The 15,835-nt window shown below is 54.3% G+C and overlaps 2 protein-coding genes and 1 long non-coding RNA gene across 10 annotated transcripts; 2 read left to right on the top strand and 1 right to left on the bottom strand.

The window, feature by feature from the left end:
* Nucleotides 1-2,490: 2,490 nt before the first annotated feature.
* On the bottom strand, nucleotides 2,491-8,367 carry DMAC2 (distal membrane arm assembly component 2). 8 transcript variants are annotated; one of them, XM_059152565.1, is made up of 7 exons: nucleotides 8,274-8,367; nucleotides 6,919-7,115; nucleotides 5,318-5,398; nucleotides 4,319-4,455; nucleotides 4,067-4,229; nucleotides 3,522-3,610; nucleotides 2,491-3,226 (listed from the first exon to the last, which is right to left on the bottom strand). In XM_059152565.1, exons 1-7 carry the CDS (start codon nucleotides 8,289-8,291, stop codon nucleotides 3,042-3,044), a joined length of 870 nt encoding a protein of 289 aa, XP_059008548.1. In that variant the 5' UTR covers nucleotides 8,292-8,367; the 3' UTR covers nucleotides 2,491-3,041. The 8 variants fall into 8 exon arrangements, 7 of the variants coding, with proteins under 7 accessions (XP_059008548.1, XP_059008550.1, XP_059008551.1 ...); XM_059152567.1 differs by lacking the exon at nucleotides 8,274-8,367 and adding an exon at nucleotides 7,871-7,936; XR_009348754.1 differs by having other exon boundaries at nucleotides 3,090-3,226; nucleotides 3,365-3,610.
* Nucleotides 3,547-6,198, top strand: LOC131818271 (uncharacterized). The gene is made up of 2 exons (XR_009348755.1): nucleotides 3,547-3,630; nucleotides 3,908-6,198. It is a non-coding gene; the product is annotated as an uncharacterized LOC131818271 (long non-coding RNA).
* A 1,702-nt stretch (nucleotides 8,368-10,069) lies between the features above and the next one.
* On the top strand, nucleotides 10,070-12,026 carry ERICH4 (glutamate rich 4). Its single transcript, XM_059153418.1, has 2 exons — nucleotides 10,070-10,329; nucleotides 11,369-12,026. The coding sequence occupies exons 1-2, from the start codon at nucleotides 10,156-10,158 to the stop codon at nucleotides 11,609-11,611; spliced, it is 417 nt and encodes a 138-aa protein (XP_059009401.1). The 5' UTR covers nucleotides 10,070-10,155; the 3' UTR covers nucleotides 11,612-12,026.
* The last annotated feature ends 3,809 nt before the right edge of the window (nucleotides 12,027-15,835 follow it).

Genomic DNA, 15,835 nt, shown 5'->3' on the forward strand with positions numbered 1-15,835 from the left:
GGAGGCCAGGAGGCCGACCTGAGGGATGGGGCTCTGGCGTGTTGGGGCTGGTTTTTTGGTGAGACAGCGGAAAGGTGCAGGGGTGGCCAGAGACACAGACGGGGGACCCAGTGAAGCGTGGCAGGGAGAGCCAGGGGCCTGGGAGAGTCTGAGGGAGGGTAAGGCTGAGGGGCCAGGCCCGATTCTGGGGTGGGCAGTATGGTGAGGTGGCCCAGGGACAGGCAGAGTCCTAAAGTGGCAGAGCTGGGCGGGGAGGTTGGGGGGGCGGGAGGGGGAGCCGGGCTGGCGCCACGCTGAGGAGGCGGTGGTGAATGTGCTGAGGGGATGGGTGGGCAGTGCCAGAGCTGGTCGTGGCCGTGGCAGTCAGGGTGGGGGTGGGGAAGGGGCTGGTGGAGAGGAGAGATGGACGGGGTTGGGGGAGACCTCTGGGGCAGGCAGGGGAAGGGAGAGGAGGGACGGAGGGTGAAGAGAGGGCTGCAGGGAGAGAGGGAGAGGAGTGGTGTGGAGTTGGGGCAATGCCCGTGCCTGTGCCCGTGCCCCTTCCCGGAGGAGAGAGAAGTTAGAGGCAGATGGGCGACCTGTGGGGTGGGACTGAGAAGGGCGTCTGTGGAGCCAGAGCCAGGGTAGAGCAGGAGGGGACAAGATGGAAGGGGTGGGGGAGGGCGGTGCCAAGCTGGAGGCTAGTGGAGGGAGGCCTCAAGCTGAACTGACCTCCCCACCCCCTCTGCCCCCTTTGGTGCCTGGTGTTTGCCTGGGGGTGGGGATCCATCCCTTCCCCGGCCTCCCCCAACCCCAGCCCATCTAGGCCTCTGGGACAGGAGAGGATGTCAGAGAGGGTGTCGTCAGGTATCTGCATCCCTGCCCCCATCCTGCTGGGGTGGTATCAGCTGTTTGGGGAGGTGGGCAGGCGGTACCTCCTTATCCCCGACCTCTTGGTACCTTGGGGTGGGACCAGGGACCCCACTGAGCCGGGCCTGACCCCCTTCGCTCCATCCTGGGTTGGGAGGACTGTCTGGACCATCTCATCCTTGGTACCTTGTCTGTCAGCAGCAGCTGATTTATCTGTCCAGAGCTGACTTCCAACCCCCGAGTCTGAGTGATGGAGCCCATGGGAACAGCTGGAGGAAGAGCGTGCAGTGTGTGTGTTGGGTGTTAATGCACCAGAAGTGAGGGGGCAGAGCCGGCTAGGGGCCCGGGGTGGGACCCTCAGCACCCGGGAGGGGTCTCCCACCCTCCCCCTCCTGCTTCCACCCTGGAGCTCACCTGGCTCCTCTCACTTCTCCCAGGGGTGCCGACACTGCTCCTCTGGGGGGTGGTTGGAAATCTCAGGGTACAGGTTGGGTTGCTACGGGCATCAGCCTGGGTCCAATCAGGAGGTGAAACCACCGGGCAACTGGAACAGGGACAGCCCATCATCACGAAGGACCCGAGAGGTGCCTTCTTGTGGAACAGTTGGGGGTGGAAGTGAATCTCCCTCGGGAGCCACTCAGTCCATCACTGACCTTGCTGAGCTCTGGGTGCCCCCTCTGGATTCTGCCAGGGTGGCTCCGCTCCTTGTCTCAGGAGCTGGAAGCCACGCTTGAGTCCACGTTGTAGTCAGCAACCTGAAAAAGCCACTAGAGCCGTCCATCTGCACTGGCTAGCTCCCTCATTCCCTCACGTAAGTACCCTGGACCGTGAACTCGGCCCTCACTGGTCTAAATCCCTTAGAGTGGAGCTCCCCCACCACCCCTGGGGTTCTGACTGTTTGCCATTGCTCTGGTGTAGAGGCTGGTCCCTCTGGGTCCTTGCGGGGTGGCTGTGCCCCGGAGCCTGCAGAGATGGAAGCCGGGGCCTCCGGGGGTCTGGTGAGAGCAGGGGTGCTTGTGGTGAGTCTGAGGAAGGGCATCGGCCCAGGGGAGGGGAGCACAGCGTTCCCAGCACAGGCAGGCTCCTGCTCTCCTCAGCCACTGGGCACAGACACTCGAGTGACTAGGGGGTCCAAGATCATGTTTCCACAAGGTCCAACCAGGGGACCCCATCACAAATTTCAGGGACCCTCTGTACTAGGCGGCACCCTCACCTGCACATGAGAAACTTATCAAGACTGCAGATTCAACCACTGCCACTCAGCAATCTGCAAACTTAAATGCCGCGTTTTTAGTGCTTCAAGGGATCTTGGGGGCAGCACAGAAGCTCTCCCACTCGAAGAAGGCAGCCTGAGCTGAGCCAACAGCCCTGACCCTGTCCTTGTCTGTGGGTGCTCAAGGGCACTCCGCGGAAGCTTCCAGCACCTATCTTTAGAACTGGCGTTACTGGCACAGCAATCAGGTGCAGCAGCCACAGGGCTCCCAGGCACGTGCCTCAGCGGGCACCCCGGCCAACGGCCAACCCCTGGCCAGAGCTAGACCGACCCCAATCCTGTCTTTGTGAGTCTGTCTCCTGGAACACTCCAGAGGCCAGTGCTGGATCCGTGTGAATCGCGTCAGGAGAGAAAAACCGCACAGTAACTCGAACAGGTCAAGTTTAATGTCAAGAATTTGTTGACGTTTAACAGTGAACTAAAATCAGGGACTCACAGATAAGGTGTCTCAGCATTTCCTGGAAGTCCCTGTTCTGGGTTGCAGGGAGAGCCCTTCGCAGGGAGGTGCCTCAGTGGCGGGGGCGCTCTAAGACTGCTGGGGGTGGCATCTCAGGAACCACCTGCTGGGGAGGCTTGAGAGCTCAGCCAGGAGCACGCAGAGCTCCCACATGAAAGCAAAGGCTTTTCTCCCGTCCTCTCTCAGGCGCCCTCTACCGACAAACTTCAGCACGTCACTCGGCCTAGGAAAATGGTTTCAAAGGCCCATGGTCTGTTTTCACGGAGCAAACAGGAAAGCTGGATTTGGAGCGGAGTCAGTGAGTGGGTAAGTGGCAACACTGGAGGCCGTGGGGCATGCCAGGCGTCAGCAAGTGGAGTCCAGGGATGGCGAGTTGGCGGAGAGCTGAGCGGTGTCCCACAGGGAACCGGGCTGGTGGCGCCCCTGTGTCAGAGGGGGTCCTGGCAAGGAGCAGTAACATCTTCAAACAAGGCTACGCTGAGAAGACGCTTGGGACAAGTCAAGAGCAGGGTTTCCCGACATGGCAGGAACTGGGTGTGGGGAAGTCACAGGGCCGGAGGAGGCATAGAGTGTGGCTCCCCTAGGGCTGCTCATCTCCCCTGGGCCTGGGAGGCTGCTGGAACCCAAAGTGAAGCCTGTGGAAAGAGCTGCCAAAAGGATGACAGGAGCTGTGACCTTTCAGCCCAGGGTGCAGCGAGCCAGAGTCCCCGAGATGGGAAGTAAGTACGCCCGCAGCACGCTCTCCCCTGACCTGGCAGAGCCAGTCCCCCCAGCCCGCACCCCACCTCTGAGAACTGTCAGCCCCTCCACGGAGCCCCACTGATGCCCAGCTTGACGGGGGGCAGGCCGAGGGCTAGGCAGGGATGGGGCTGGCTGTGTCCCGAGACTGCTCCTCTGGCCCCAACCTGAGGCCCTGGGTCCAGTCAGCCCCCAGAACCTCACAGTTGGGCAACATCTCTTCCACCAGGATCTGCGTGAGGCCCGGGTTGGACACGGCAGGGAGGTCGGAGATGTCCAGCCTGCGGAGGTTCCTGAGAGGAGGCAGCAAGGGGTGAGGCCTCTGTGAGGAGGGTGGGCCTCTGCAGGGGGAAGGGCATGGAGTGGGGTGCACCAGCCCTGGCTTCAGCCCTGGAGCCTGAGCTCTTTAAAATCAGAGTCCTTAGCTACCCAGATGTTAGAGAGAGCTGGCCAAGTACAGACCTCCCCCATGGGAATTAGACCACACTCTGGTTCCCCCTGTTCGCAACAGTGTCAGCGTCATTGCGTTTTCATTATTGCGTTTTCATTAAAAAGAAAAACCAGGAGTGCTTCCCCCCACCATGCCCCAGATTCACCGTGATGACTCCTGTGTGTGGACCCCACACTCGCTCCAGGCTGCTTGTGGAGGCAGGGCTACAGGGACCGCCCGCTCCCCGCTCTCCGGATCTGTGTCAGGTGCTTCCCCCCCTGCCCCCCAGCTTGGGGCCCAGCCTGAGCTGAGGTCTCACTGGAGGTGGTGGAGGCAGGCAAGGCCTCGTTCAGAGATTCGGGGACAACCGGCCAGCGAGAGTTCCTGCAATGAGTTGGCCAGCGAGTGGAGGCGGCTGAGACACCAGTCATCCACGTGGGGGCAGTGCCGCAGCCACAGGGATTGGAGCTCCTTCAGGGCCACTGCAAAGCAGGGGAGGCCACTGAGATCCTTTCTGGAGCCCTGCACGGAAGGGCAAACGCACAAGCCTGCCCATCTCCGGCCCACTCACGGAGGTTGTCCAGGCCGTGGTAGTTGATGGCACTCCCGCTGGCATCGACTGCCTCTACAGGCACCTCTGGGAACTTCAGGAAGTCAAGAGAGAAGCGGCCGCGGGTGTTTGGCCAGATCCATTCCTTGCCCTGAAACCTGGAAGGAGATGGGCAGTGACCAGGGCACCCTGCCTCCCCAGGCCTCCAGCTTCTGGAGGATGCTCCCAGCCCCATGTGAGGACCTGGTCACACGGGGTCTGGTGCACTCGCTGCACAGCAGGCCCTGCACTAAAGGCCTTCCATGTCGGGTCTCCCTGGGCCCCGGATATTCCCATGAGAGATGCAATGTTTGGCCTCCCCCTCCCCCACTTTTCTAAGTAGGCACTGCGTGTAGTATGGAGCCTGACACGTGGCCTGAATTCACAACCCTGAGGTTAAGAGTTGAACGCTCAATGGACTGAGCCACCCAGCCACCCCCATTTGGCCATTTTTACTGTGGGTCAGAAAAACTCGGTTAACATCAGAGAAAAAGGCGAGAATGCCAGAATCTTCACTGACTGCCAGAAGTTGAGACCCACTCGGATGTGTGCACCGTTTCTGAGGAACATGCCGGAGGAAGGTGCTCAGACCAGGAGAACATTTTAACTGGAGCCAAGCGAGGGGTAGGTGGGTGCATGAGCTACATTTTCCAGAGAAGAGGAAAAAGGGGAGGAAAAAACAGAGGAGGAGGGAGGGAAGGAGGAGAAAGGAAGGAAAAGGAACAGCGATGTTTACTGAACTCCTAGGCTGTATCGGGTCTGTGCCACACACTTCATGGCAGTAAGTCTCTTGAGTCTTTCCAGCAAACCTTGCACATACAACCACCGCCCTGTTTTACAAGTGACAGAGCAAGAGCTCAGGAACAAGGTCTGAGCGGAGCCAGCAGGGACAGAGCCCAGGGTTCATGAAAAGTCCCAAGGGCCTCTGGCTCAGTGCTCCACAGCCTCCCCCACCCCACGCTGACGCTTTAGCCCTCATACTTGACTGCGCCGCCCTGCTTCAGGATGAAATAGGCACCCGCGGCGTGGGGACCAAAGCGTTCCTTGATGTGGGTGAAGGGCCTGTAGAGAGAACAGTGGCTGAGGTTGAGCACTGCACCCCGGTGTCATGCTGTCATGCCCCCACCCCCCGCGAGGGTCAGAGTTCACAGCACAAGGAGCGAGCCAGACAGACTGACCCACTGAGACAGACTGTGGATATTTACTGAGTGTCCGTTAAGGACCCGCATCAAGGCAGACAGCGGTCCACGCTCTGTGTGGTTAACGTTACGAAAGGAATCGGGTGGCCCACCCGGAAGTTAAGAGCAAACTGCAGCAGCAGCTCCTTGCTGGAAGTAACAGAGGGACTGACTGGGGAGTGGCTTGGGGCAAGTGTGGGGATGGAGAAGGCTACTTCAGTTTGGGTATTAAGAAATACCTTCTTGGGGTGCCTGGGTGGCTCAGTCAAGCACCTGCCTTAGGCTCAGGTCATGACTCTGGGATCGAGCCTCTGCCTGCCCCTCTGCCTACTTGTGCTCTTTCTGTTGAATAAATAAAACATTTAAAAAAAAAAATAGTAGCTTCTTGCAGGAGGTGACATCTGCGCAGAGCTTTGGTGGGAAGAAATTCAAAGCTCACGGCAGGAGCCTGCCAGGCCAAGGGAAGAGCTGGTGGATACACTCAGAGGCTCAACTTAGAACGGCAGGACAAACAGCACTGAGGATGCCATGCTGGTGGGGGTAAGGGGAATCCCTGGTAGGCATCTCAAAGCTCAGCTTTTAGGCTTTAGAGTCTGGCTTTTATTCTAGCAACCAAATGGCTGCAATGGGAAACCATTTGAGGGTTTTAAGCAAAGTGGTGTTTTTCTATTTTAGTGGTTTAAATTTTTTTTTTTTTTTTTTTTAGATTTTATGTATTCATTTGATGGAGAGAGAGAGCGCAAGTAAGGGGAGTAGCAGGCAGAGGGAGAGGGAGAAGCAGGCTCCCCACTTAGCAAGGAGCTAAGGAGCTGGACATGGGACTCAATCCCAGGATCCTGGGATTCTGACCTGAGCTGGAGGCAGACACTTAACTGACCGAGCCACCCAGGCACCCTGTTTTAAGAGTTCCTTTAGATGATTTATAGACTGGAGAGGGCAAAAGGTGACCAGTTCAGATTACTGCGCTCAACCAACCATAAAATGAAGGGGCTCAGAACAGGCTACAGACAGGAGGTAACAACTGGCACATCTGGGATGGTCTGGTGTTAATGGACTGGATGTGGAAGATAGAAAAGAAGAATCAGGGAAGGCTCCTTAGAATTTGGCTTGAGTAACTGGGGACAGTGCTGCTGTTTCCTGGGATGGGGAAGACTCGGGGGTGAGCAGACTTTCTCAGGAGGAAAGCAAGGCTTTGTCATTAGCCATTAGCCATGTTAGGTTTGAGGTACCAAAGTGCCCTCTAAGGTGGTGGACAGCGGGCTACTTATGAGCTGGAGTCCCTGGGAAGGGCGTGGCTGGAGAGGATGCAACTCCGAGGGCCTGGTATAGAGACTGCAGGCGCAGGATCTGAGCTCTGCCTGGTAAGGCCCCAGCAGCAGGGTCTTGCCCACCAAGAGTTCTCACCGATTTTTCTGGTGCACCTTCAATACCTGCTTTCGGAGCAGGTACTCCCTGAGGGCCTGCACGTCATAGAAGTGGTCAGCCAGGAACTGGAGCAGGGACCTCCCCTTCCTCTGACTGTCCTCCGGGGCCACAGCCTTGCTTAGGCCATGGATGCCCCTGGTACCCTGGTTCCATACTGGCGCCATCAGGTGCAGGGGCTGGGGAGAACAGGAAAGGAGAGGCTGAGCCTGGAGCCTGCTGTGAGGGTCAGAGCCAGATCCCCCTGTTCCTGGTTCATGAACCTCCCCTCCTCCCCACTGCTTCTTCCTGGCTGACAAAATTCTTTCTGGATTTCCAAATTCTGCTTTTGAGATCCCCCAAATTTTCCCAAGTTCCTTCCCTAATGAACCCTAAATTCTCTCTTTGCTTTGGCCAAACATTCTTGGTCTTCCCAATTCTCTGATCTTTTCTCAAACCCTTATTTTTAATACCTCTATTACCTGACCTCCTAATTTCCCACAAGCTACCCCCTTAATTTTGTCCGTTTCCCTGGAGTCTTCCTGAATGACTCATGTCTTAACCCCCAAATATCTTAATTTATCTCCAAATCAGCCTTAATTTATCTCCAAATCCGTTAAAGCCCCCAAATGCTTCCTTCAGTCTCCCTTCAGTCTTCTCTTAGCCTGCTCCAATTTCTTTTTCTGCTTCAACCAAATTTTCTCAGTAATTTGCCCAAATCCTTACTTTCTCCTCAAAATTGCCCAAGTTCTCACCCTAACTTCCCCTAAATCTATTCCTTGACTTTAGGTCTTTCCTCCTAAATTCTCTCCACGAATATCACAAATTCTGCCCTTAACTTCCCCTAGGTCTTTACCTTGGAACTCTCATATTCATCTTTTGGTTCCTGTCCCTCACTTCCAACTTCCCTTTGGTTTCCATAAAAATGAATAATTTTCCCATGAGCTCCTCTCACCTATATCCTTGGTCTCCTACCCTTGGACCTCAAATTCCAGCTTCTCCACTAAACTCACACAAGACCCTCTTCCCCTGCAGATTCTGTTTCACGCCCCGCCCCCCACTCCCAGCGCCCCCTCAATTGGGGTGCGCCATCTTCGGAACCCGCACTCTGCTTCCCCATTGGTTTCGCTCTGCCAAGTCCCCACCCCGCGTCCGCTCTAAAGCGCCCAGGCCGTCTGCGACCTGCCCCAATCGGTCTCGACTGCCAAGGTCGCATGTCAGTGTTCCCAGCATGAGCTGATAGGGGAGGCCTCCTGCTCCCTTTTGCCCCTTGCTCCCTGGGTCTTAACAGAAGCTCTGAAGGCGGAGGCAGCAGAGCAGACTTTAATTTTGGGGCTCTAGGAGCTCCGGTCACTTACCGCCCTGGGTGCCGCCATCTTGCTAGAATTACAAAACCGGAAGGGGCCGGTTTTTGTAGTCCACCCACTCGGTTCACTTCGAGAGTTCTTTCCCTGTGGCCACGCCCCGTCCGTTTTCCAACTCTCCTCTTAAAGGCACCCGCACTGTTTATTAGTTGAGCGATTGCTCCGAGCGTCATTCCCAGTGAGACTCTGCAGCCTTTCCCTGGGAGAGAGTAGTCAGCCCTTCCTGTTAGAGTACCCTCCCTCCCACTATATTCACGACCCTGAGACTATGATCTGAAGAGTCAGGGAATTAACAAAATGAGCCACCCAGGCGCCTCTGATTTATGTTTTTTTTTTAAACAATTTTGGGGCGCCTGGGTGGCTCAGTTAAGTGTCTACCTTTGTCTCAGGTTACGATCCCAGTGTCCTGGGTTTGAGCCCAGCATCGGGCTCTCTGCTGGGTTGGGAGCCTGTTTTTCCCTCTCCCTCTGCTTGTGCGCTGTCTCTCTCTCTGTCAATTAAATAAAATCTTTTCTTTAAAAGATTATTTGAGAGAGAGAGAGAGCATGAGAGGGGATAGGTCAGAGCAGCAGCCAGATGCGGGACTGGATCCTGGGACTCCAGGATCATGACCCAAGCCAAAGGCCACCGCCCAACCAACTGAGCCACCCAGGTGCCCAATTCAGTAATATCTTAAAAAAAAAAAAAAAAAATCATTTCTGCCAGGTGGAGAACAGACCTTAGGAAGCAAGGTGGAAGTGGGGACCAGCAAAGAGGCTACTGCAGCAGTCCAGGCAAGAGATGAATGGAGACAGGAGCAGAGATGGGGTAATAGGAACTGGGGAGAAGTGCTCAAGTTGAGTCTACTTTGAAGGTTGAGCCAATAACTCCACAAACTAAAAGGATGGGGATGCCACTTAGGAGACAGGGAGACTAGGGAGACAGGGAGACTAGGAAAGTGATAGGTTTGAAAAGCAGGTGTGGTGGATTGAATAGTGGATCACCCCCACCCCCAACACACACAAAATTCATGCCCTAATCCTTGGAACTTGTGAATTTGTTCCTCTATATGGGAAAAGGAAGAGTGATACAGGGAAGGAGCAATAAGTCAAGGCCTGAGGCAGTGGTGGCTTCTGGATGTGGAGGGAGGCCGACAACCCAGTCTTTTCTGTGGCAGGGCCTGCGCTGACAGTGATGGTATGTGTGAGCAGGTCAGGACTCCGCAGAAATGGCTGTTCAACTGTGTGTATCAGTAGCTGGACCATGAGGTACCACAGCTGAGGGATCGTGGCTCCTCGGGTGCACTAATCAGGAAGCTTTTGGGTGGCCCAAGTACAGAAGACAAGGTCTAAGTTGGGCCAGCTGTGGGGCACCTGGGTGGCTCAGATGGTTAAGTGTCTGCCTTCAGCTCAGGTCATGATCTCCCAAATCCTGGGGTCAAGCCCCACATAGGCTCCTAGCTCAGCAGGGAGTCTGGTTCTCCCTCTCCTGCTCCCCCTGCTTGTGCTCTTTTTCTCAAATGAATTAAAAAAAACAAAGTTTAAGCTGGGGCCAGCTAGAGTGCAGAGGAAGGAAGAATGGAGGCTGAGGAGGGGGTGCGGGGCCGGGACACATGAGGCCAGGCATCCACAGACACCCAGTCTCCTCGAGGGGTTAGGCCTGAGAATGGTCAAGGGAGGGGCCATGGCTAGACTCTTGTGAGCAGAGTTGAAGTTAGACTTTAGAAGGAAGAAAATCCTCATGAGGCTGTCAGTTCTCACCAGAGAATGGACTTTGAAATGCTGATCCATGCACCCCGTCATGCCCTTTGCTCCCCACTTCCCTCACGGGCTCCTCAGGGACTGGGTCATTCTGGATCTTGCCATTTTCTGCTCCTGGCATCCACTGTTCAGAGACTATGGAGCTGTGGGGGCAACTGAGGCAGGCAGGACTGGTGCCCCCGGGGCTGGGCCCCCCTCCCCGGGTCCTGAGGGAGGTCCCCCCGGTGGGGAGAGCTGGCCAGACCCTCCTGTCCCCAGGGGCAGACACTGCAGGTGCCAGGGAGTGTGTGCTGTGGATCTGGGAGGAGCTGGTGAGTAAGGGGTTCAGATGGGCAGGAGATGGGGCACAGGTGGGGGTGGGGGGAGAGAATGGGTGTGTGAATGGGAACGTATGGAATTGCAAAGGGCCAGAGACTGAAGGACATCAATTCAGAGACAAGAAAAGAGAAACAAGCAGAGAGAGACAGAGACATAGATCCAAGAGTAAGAGCAAGGAGTAGAGAGACAGGGACAGAGACACACAGAGGGGAGACAGAGATAGAAAGAGGTTGAGAGTAACACCAGAGACTGATTAAATCTGAGACGGAGAGAGACAGTCAAAGGCAGGGGCAGAGAAATAGAGGCAGAAGGGGATATGGAAAGACAGAGACAGAGAAGGAGAGACAGACAAGGCAGGGCAGAGAGAGACCGTAAGGGAGGCACAGAGACGCAGAGCCAGTGAGGGACTAGAAAGGGAGAGACCAAGTCAGGGAGAGACAGGCGGAGATAGAGAACATCTGGGAGAAGCTGGGGGCAGTCAAGGTCTGGCAGGCCCGGATTATTAAAGAGAAACTTACTTATGGCACCTAGCTAGTGACACTGTAGGTGTAAGGGCCACTGCAGCGGGGTGGGGGGGTGGTGGTGCAGAGAGATGGGCTCAGCTCTGAGCACAGCAGGGGCAAGTGGGGATTTCTATGGAAGAAGATGGCAGGGGTCAGCAGATGGGAAATCACTAAGCAGGGCATCTGGCTTAAGGGACGCTCAGGGCTCTTGCTGGAGGCAGGCCAGGGACATGAGGTGGGGCCTGGTCAGGGATGGGGCCGGGGTGGGGGGTGGAGGGTGGTGAGGAAACAGATCAGATATCAGGGGTGATCAGACATGGAGGATGGAAGATTGTTGGTAAAATGGGATTTTACAAGGAAGTGCACAGATGGGCCCAGGAGAAGGTTTAGGAGCTTAGCTGAAGTTTGGTCAAGCAAAGAATCTTGGCCAGAACTTGAGCGCGTTGGGAGTGGGGGGCACCCTGACGCCATGCGCCACCCCCGCCCCCTGCGGGGTGGGATGCCCATGACTCCACCTTCCCACGGGCAGGAGCGCCTCCGCCAAGTGGACCTCCAGTTGCTGGGCCGGCTGTGCAGTCTGGGGCTGGAGATGGGGGCGCTTCGGGAGGAACTCTTCACCTTCCTGGAGGAGGAGAGCCTCATCGAGGAAGAAGAGGAGGAGGAGGAAGAGGAGGAGGAGGAAGAGCCTGAGGGGAAGCAGGAGGAGGGACACCTGGGGGCCTTCGGCTCAGCCCTGCACCACCAGCCCCCTGACTTCGAGATGACCATCTGAGGCCCTGCTTCTGAGTGACACATGAATGAGATGCAAATTTATGCAAAGGACAGAGCATTTGCAGTTAGATCTACCTGACCTGCCAGGGGGCTCAGGAATCAACCAGAGCAGATGCACCCTGGGAAGCTGTCTGTCCCCATCCTGACGGAGGGGCTGGCTGGTGAGCTCTCTACAGGTGTACTGCAAGGAACTGCAAGTGAGTTGCAGGGGACCTGTGGGTCTTTGCAGAGAGGGTCACCTATAGGTGACCAAGGCCACCCAGCATGGTGGCCGCTGCCTCGGGTAGAACCACAGAGCCCATTCCAAAGGCTTAGTGTGATAAAAAGAATATAGAACAGTTTGATAATCTAAAACTTTTGTTGGAATGCTAGTATTTCCTGCATAATGGGATAAATAAAAATATTACTAAAATGAATTTCACCTGAGTATCTGAAAATTTTTTAACATGGTAAAATATATATAATAAAATTTGCCATTTTTGCCATTTATAAGCGGGAGGGTGTTGGAAGTCAGACCCCAGCACCCAGGGAAGGAGAAAGACACCACAAGAGCGTGGGTATACTCTGGGCTCTCTCTGCAGCTGTGTCCAGGCTGAGGGCGCCATGAGGGCTGTGGGGGGGACACAATGAGGGCTGAGGGGATGGCTTCATTGCTACAGGGTCTGGGTTGTTCTTGGGCGGAAAGGGATGGGAGACACTGAGGGGAGACTGGCGGGGGGCACTAGGGAGAGAACGCTCACTCTGCGAGAGCGGCATGACAGGGTCAGTAAGATTCTCCTTCGTTAATAGGACATAATTGGAAACATCGGTGAGATCATCAGGGCTCTGATTCCAATGTCCCAGTTGAGACTGATGCCCATTGGATCACATGTGGCCCAAGGTCAACTGGGTCAACTGAGCTAAGGTCAACTGGATGGGTATTTTGGGGACCAGGAGAAAAGAGTTATAGAGATGCAGACAAAATTTGAGGGGAGAGGCTTTTTAAAGGGAAGAGGCTATTAGCGTCCCTAAGAAAACCTGCTTCAGAGCAATCTATGTCGGGGGTATGCGGCCCATCCATACTTGCATAAATAATCAGGCCCAAGCAAGTAAGACCAGCCATACTTTAGGATCAAGAATAGTTTTGCCCCGGGGCAAGGTGTGGGGGCGCTCCCGGAAGGGCTCAGTTGGGTAAGGGTCTGACTCTTGATTTCAGCTCAGGTCATGATCTCAGGGTCCTGGGATCAAGCCCCACAAGGTTGGGCTCCACGCTCAGTGGGGAGTGGGGAGTCTGCTGGAAGTTCTCTCTCCTTCTTCCTGTGCACCCGCACCCCCACCCTCCTCTCCCTCTCTCAAATAAATAGATAAATCTTAAAACAAACAAACAAACAAAAGAACAGTCTGCCTTGGAGGTGAGCTTTGAGCAAAGGGAAGTGACTGTAGAGAGAAACTGTGTCTCCATGGAAAACGCCAGCAAGCACAGTGTTCTGAGAGGCTCTGGCCACTGGCCGTCTCTTACCTGTTGTGCAGGTCTTCAACTGCGGGGAGACCGGGGAGAGTGGGGAAGCAAAGCAAACGGGGTCTTTATCAGAGAGGGAGCTGAGTTTCCCTCCTGCTGTGCAGAAAGCAGTTTCAAGTGGTTACAAGCTAGAGGCCACCCAGCTCCCCCCAGCCCCCAGAATTACCATTTCTAATTGCAGATTCTTTCTCTGTCCCTTTTGAGATGTTATCTATGCCTTCTGAAAAGGGGCGCCTGAGTGGTTCCGTCCCTTAAGCAGCTGCCCTCAGCCCAGGTCATGAACCTGGGGTCCTGGCATGGAGCCCCAAGTTGAGCTCCCTGCTCAACAGGGAGTCTGTTGCTCCCTCTCCCTCAGCCCCTCCCCCCATGCTCTCTCTCTCTCAAATAAATAAAATCTTTAAAAATTCTTTTAAAAAGCCTCCTGTCAGTCTTAGGATCCGGGGAATGCCTCTGGAGTTCATCCCTGCAAAATGTAATCCTCCTGCAGACAGCACTCTTACCTCCCAGGCTCTGAAGGAAAGCAGGAGCCTAACCTCCGAGGGTCACCTTTCAAGCGGAGACATAAAAGCTCTTTCAAGTGAAGCTGATCAGCCAGCAGATGGCCTCTAAGTCCCTCTCCTTAATTAAAAATCTCTCCAGCTGTGCTTTAGGAGGGCTGAGTTCAGTCGTCCTCACCTGTTGCATTGACTTTGAATCAAAGTTCTCCTCGCCTCTTTGCTTTTTCGGTACAGATTTTACTGAGATGACCTGCCTGTTAGTAGCTGAGCTATCATCTTGCATGCGCTGTCCATCTTGGCCATCTTTTTTTTTTTTTTTAAGATTTTATTTATTTGACAGAGATCACAAGACAGGCAAGCAGAGAGAGAGGAAGGGAAGCAGGCTCCCCGCCAAGTAGAGAGCCCGATGCGGGGCTCAATCCCAGGACCCTGGGATCATGACCTGAGCCGAAGGCAGAGGCTTCAATCCACTGAGCCACCCAGGCGCCCCTTGGCCATCTTTTCAAATCTTCCAATCTCTTCCCCTATCTGGCTCCATCCTCCAAACACATGTTTCCAATTTGCGTCCCTCCTGAGTTGGTGTCCACAGCAGGAGGGGGCCTGATGGCCCAGACCCTTCAGATGGCCTCAGGTGGCCTTGTAGCTGGCCTTTGTCCCCAGGATATGAGAAGCAGCGTGATCTAAGGCACAGGACTTCCTAGAGACCTGGAGGAACGCCAGCCCCAGCGGCCCCAACTCCAACAGTTTGCAAATGCACAGATGTTTTCACTTCACCCTCAACGAGGGAAATCACACTGACTTCAGGAGACATTCTGTCGTAAAACACAAGAGGCCGGGGCAACTGCCTGGGGAAGGGGCCATTGCCAGGCGGGGCGTGGATCTCAGCAGTCAGGGCCTCAGGTACTCTGGCTCTTGGAGAGCTTACATTTCATGAGCTAGGAGTTTGGCATCTGATACCCCCAGAGTTTTTTCCTTTGGCCCTGTGTGGAGCCCAGTGTAGGGCTTGAACTAATGACCCTGAGCTGGAGACCTGAGCTGAGATGAAGTGTGGATGCTCAATGGACAGAGCTACCCAGGCGCCCTCCCCAGAGTTTACTTAAATTGGGAATTCCCATTCAATCTGTTTTCCTCTCTCAATAGGATATAGACATACATTTGCCTGATGTCACTGTTTACTGAGGGGAAAATATTTATCTTAATTTTGAAAAACGTGTAACATACAAACAGAAAGAAAATCAGTCACATAACCACACAGAGATAAAACTGTCATCATTTTTGGGTCTTATTTGTCATCTCTCTGTCTCTATCCATCTATCATCTATTAGTTTTTTTCTGGAACATTTACAACTTAATTACAGACGTCACCACACTTTGCCCTGAATGCTCCCAGCTGCCTCTTTTCGAAGATGAGCAGTCCCCCTCATGCCACTGGCGACACCTGACAGAATCATAATTTCCTAACATCAAATACCCTGTCCATGTTCAAACTTCCCCACAAGTCTGTGGTCATTGGTAATAGAGCGATAGGGATATGCCCCAGACTTGCTGAAAGGGTATGTTTAAAATATATAACGTTTTATTCTTATGTTTTAAAAGATTTTATTTATTTATTTGACAGACAGAGATCACAAGTAGGCAGAGATACAGGCCGAGAGAGAGGAGGAAGCAGGCTCCCTGCTGAGCAGAGCCCTATGTAAGGCTCGATCCCAGGTCCCTGGGATCATGACCTGAGCCGAAGGCAGAGGCTTTAACCCACTGTGTCACCCAGGTGCCCCTCCTTTGCTGATTTTTATTTTTATATTTTTATTTTATTTTATTTTTTTAAAGATTTTTTTATTTATTTGACAGATAGAGATCACAAGTAGACAGAGAGGCAGGCAGAGAGAGAGAGAGAGAGAGAGAGAAGCAGGCTCCCTGCTGAGCAGAGAGGCTGATGCAGAACTCAATCCCAGGACCCTGAGATCATGACCTGAGCCGAAGGCAGCGGCTTAACCCACTGAGCCACCCAGGTGCCCCCTTTGCTGATTTTTAATATGAAAAAAATTTTTAATTGAGTTGTGTATGTCTTTGTGTATTGTAGATATGAGTCCCATATCTGATACATGGTTGGCAAAATTTTTTCACCTGTTCGGCGGGTTTTTTCACTTTAGTGACAAAGTCCTCTGAAGCACAAAAGTGTTCACTTTGGGGTGTTTGTGTGGTTTAGTGAGTTAAAGCCTCTGCCTTTGGC

This window comes from Mustela lutreola, chromosome 16 (assembly GCF_030435805.1).
Source record: "Mustela lutreola isolate mMusLut2 chromosome 16, mMusLut2.pri, whole genome shotgun sequence".
NCBI classification, from domain to species: Eukaryota; Metazoa; Chordata; class Mammalia; order Carnivora; family Mustelidae; genus Mustela; species Mustela lutreola.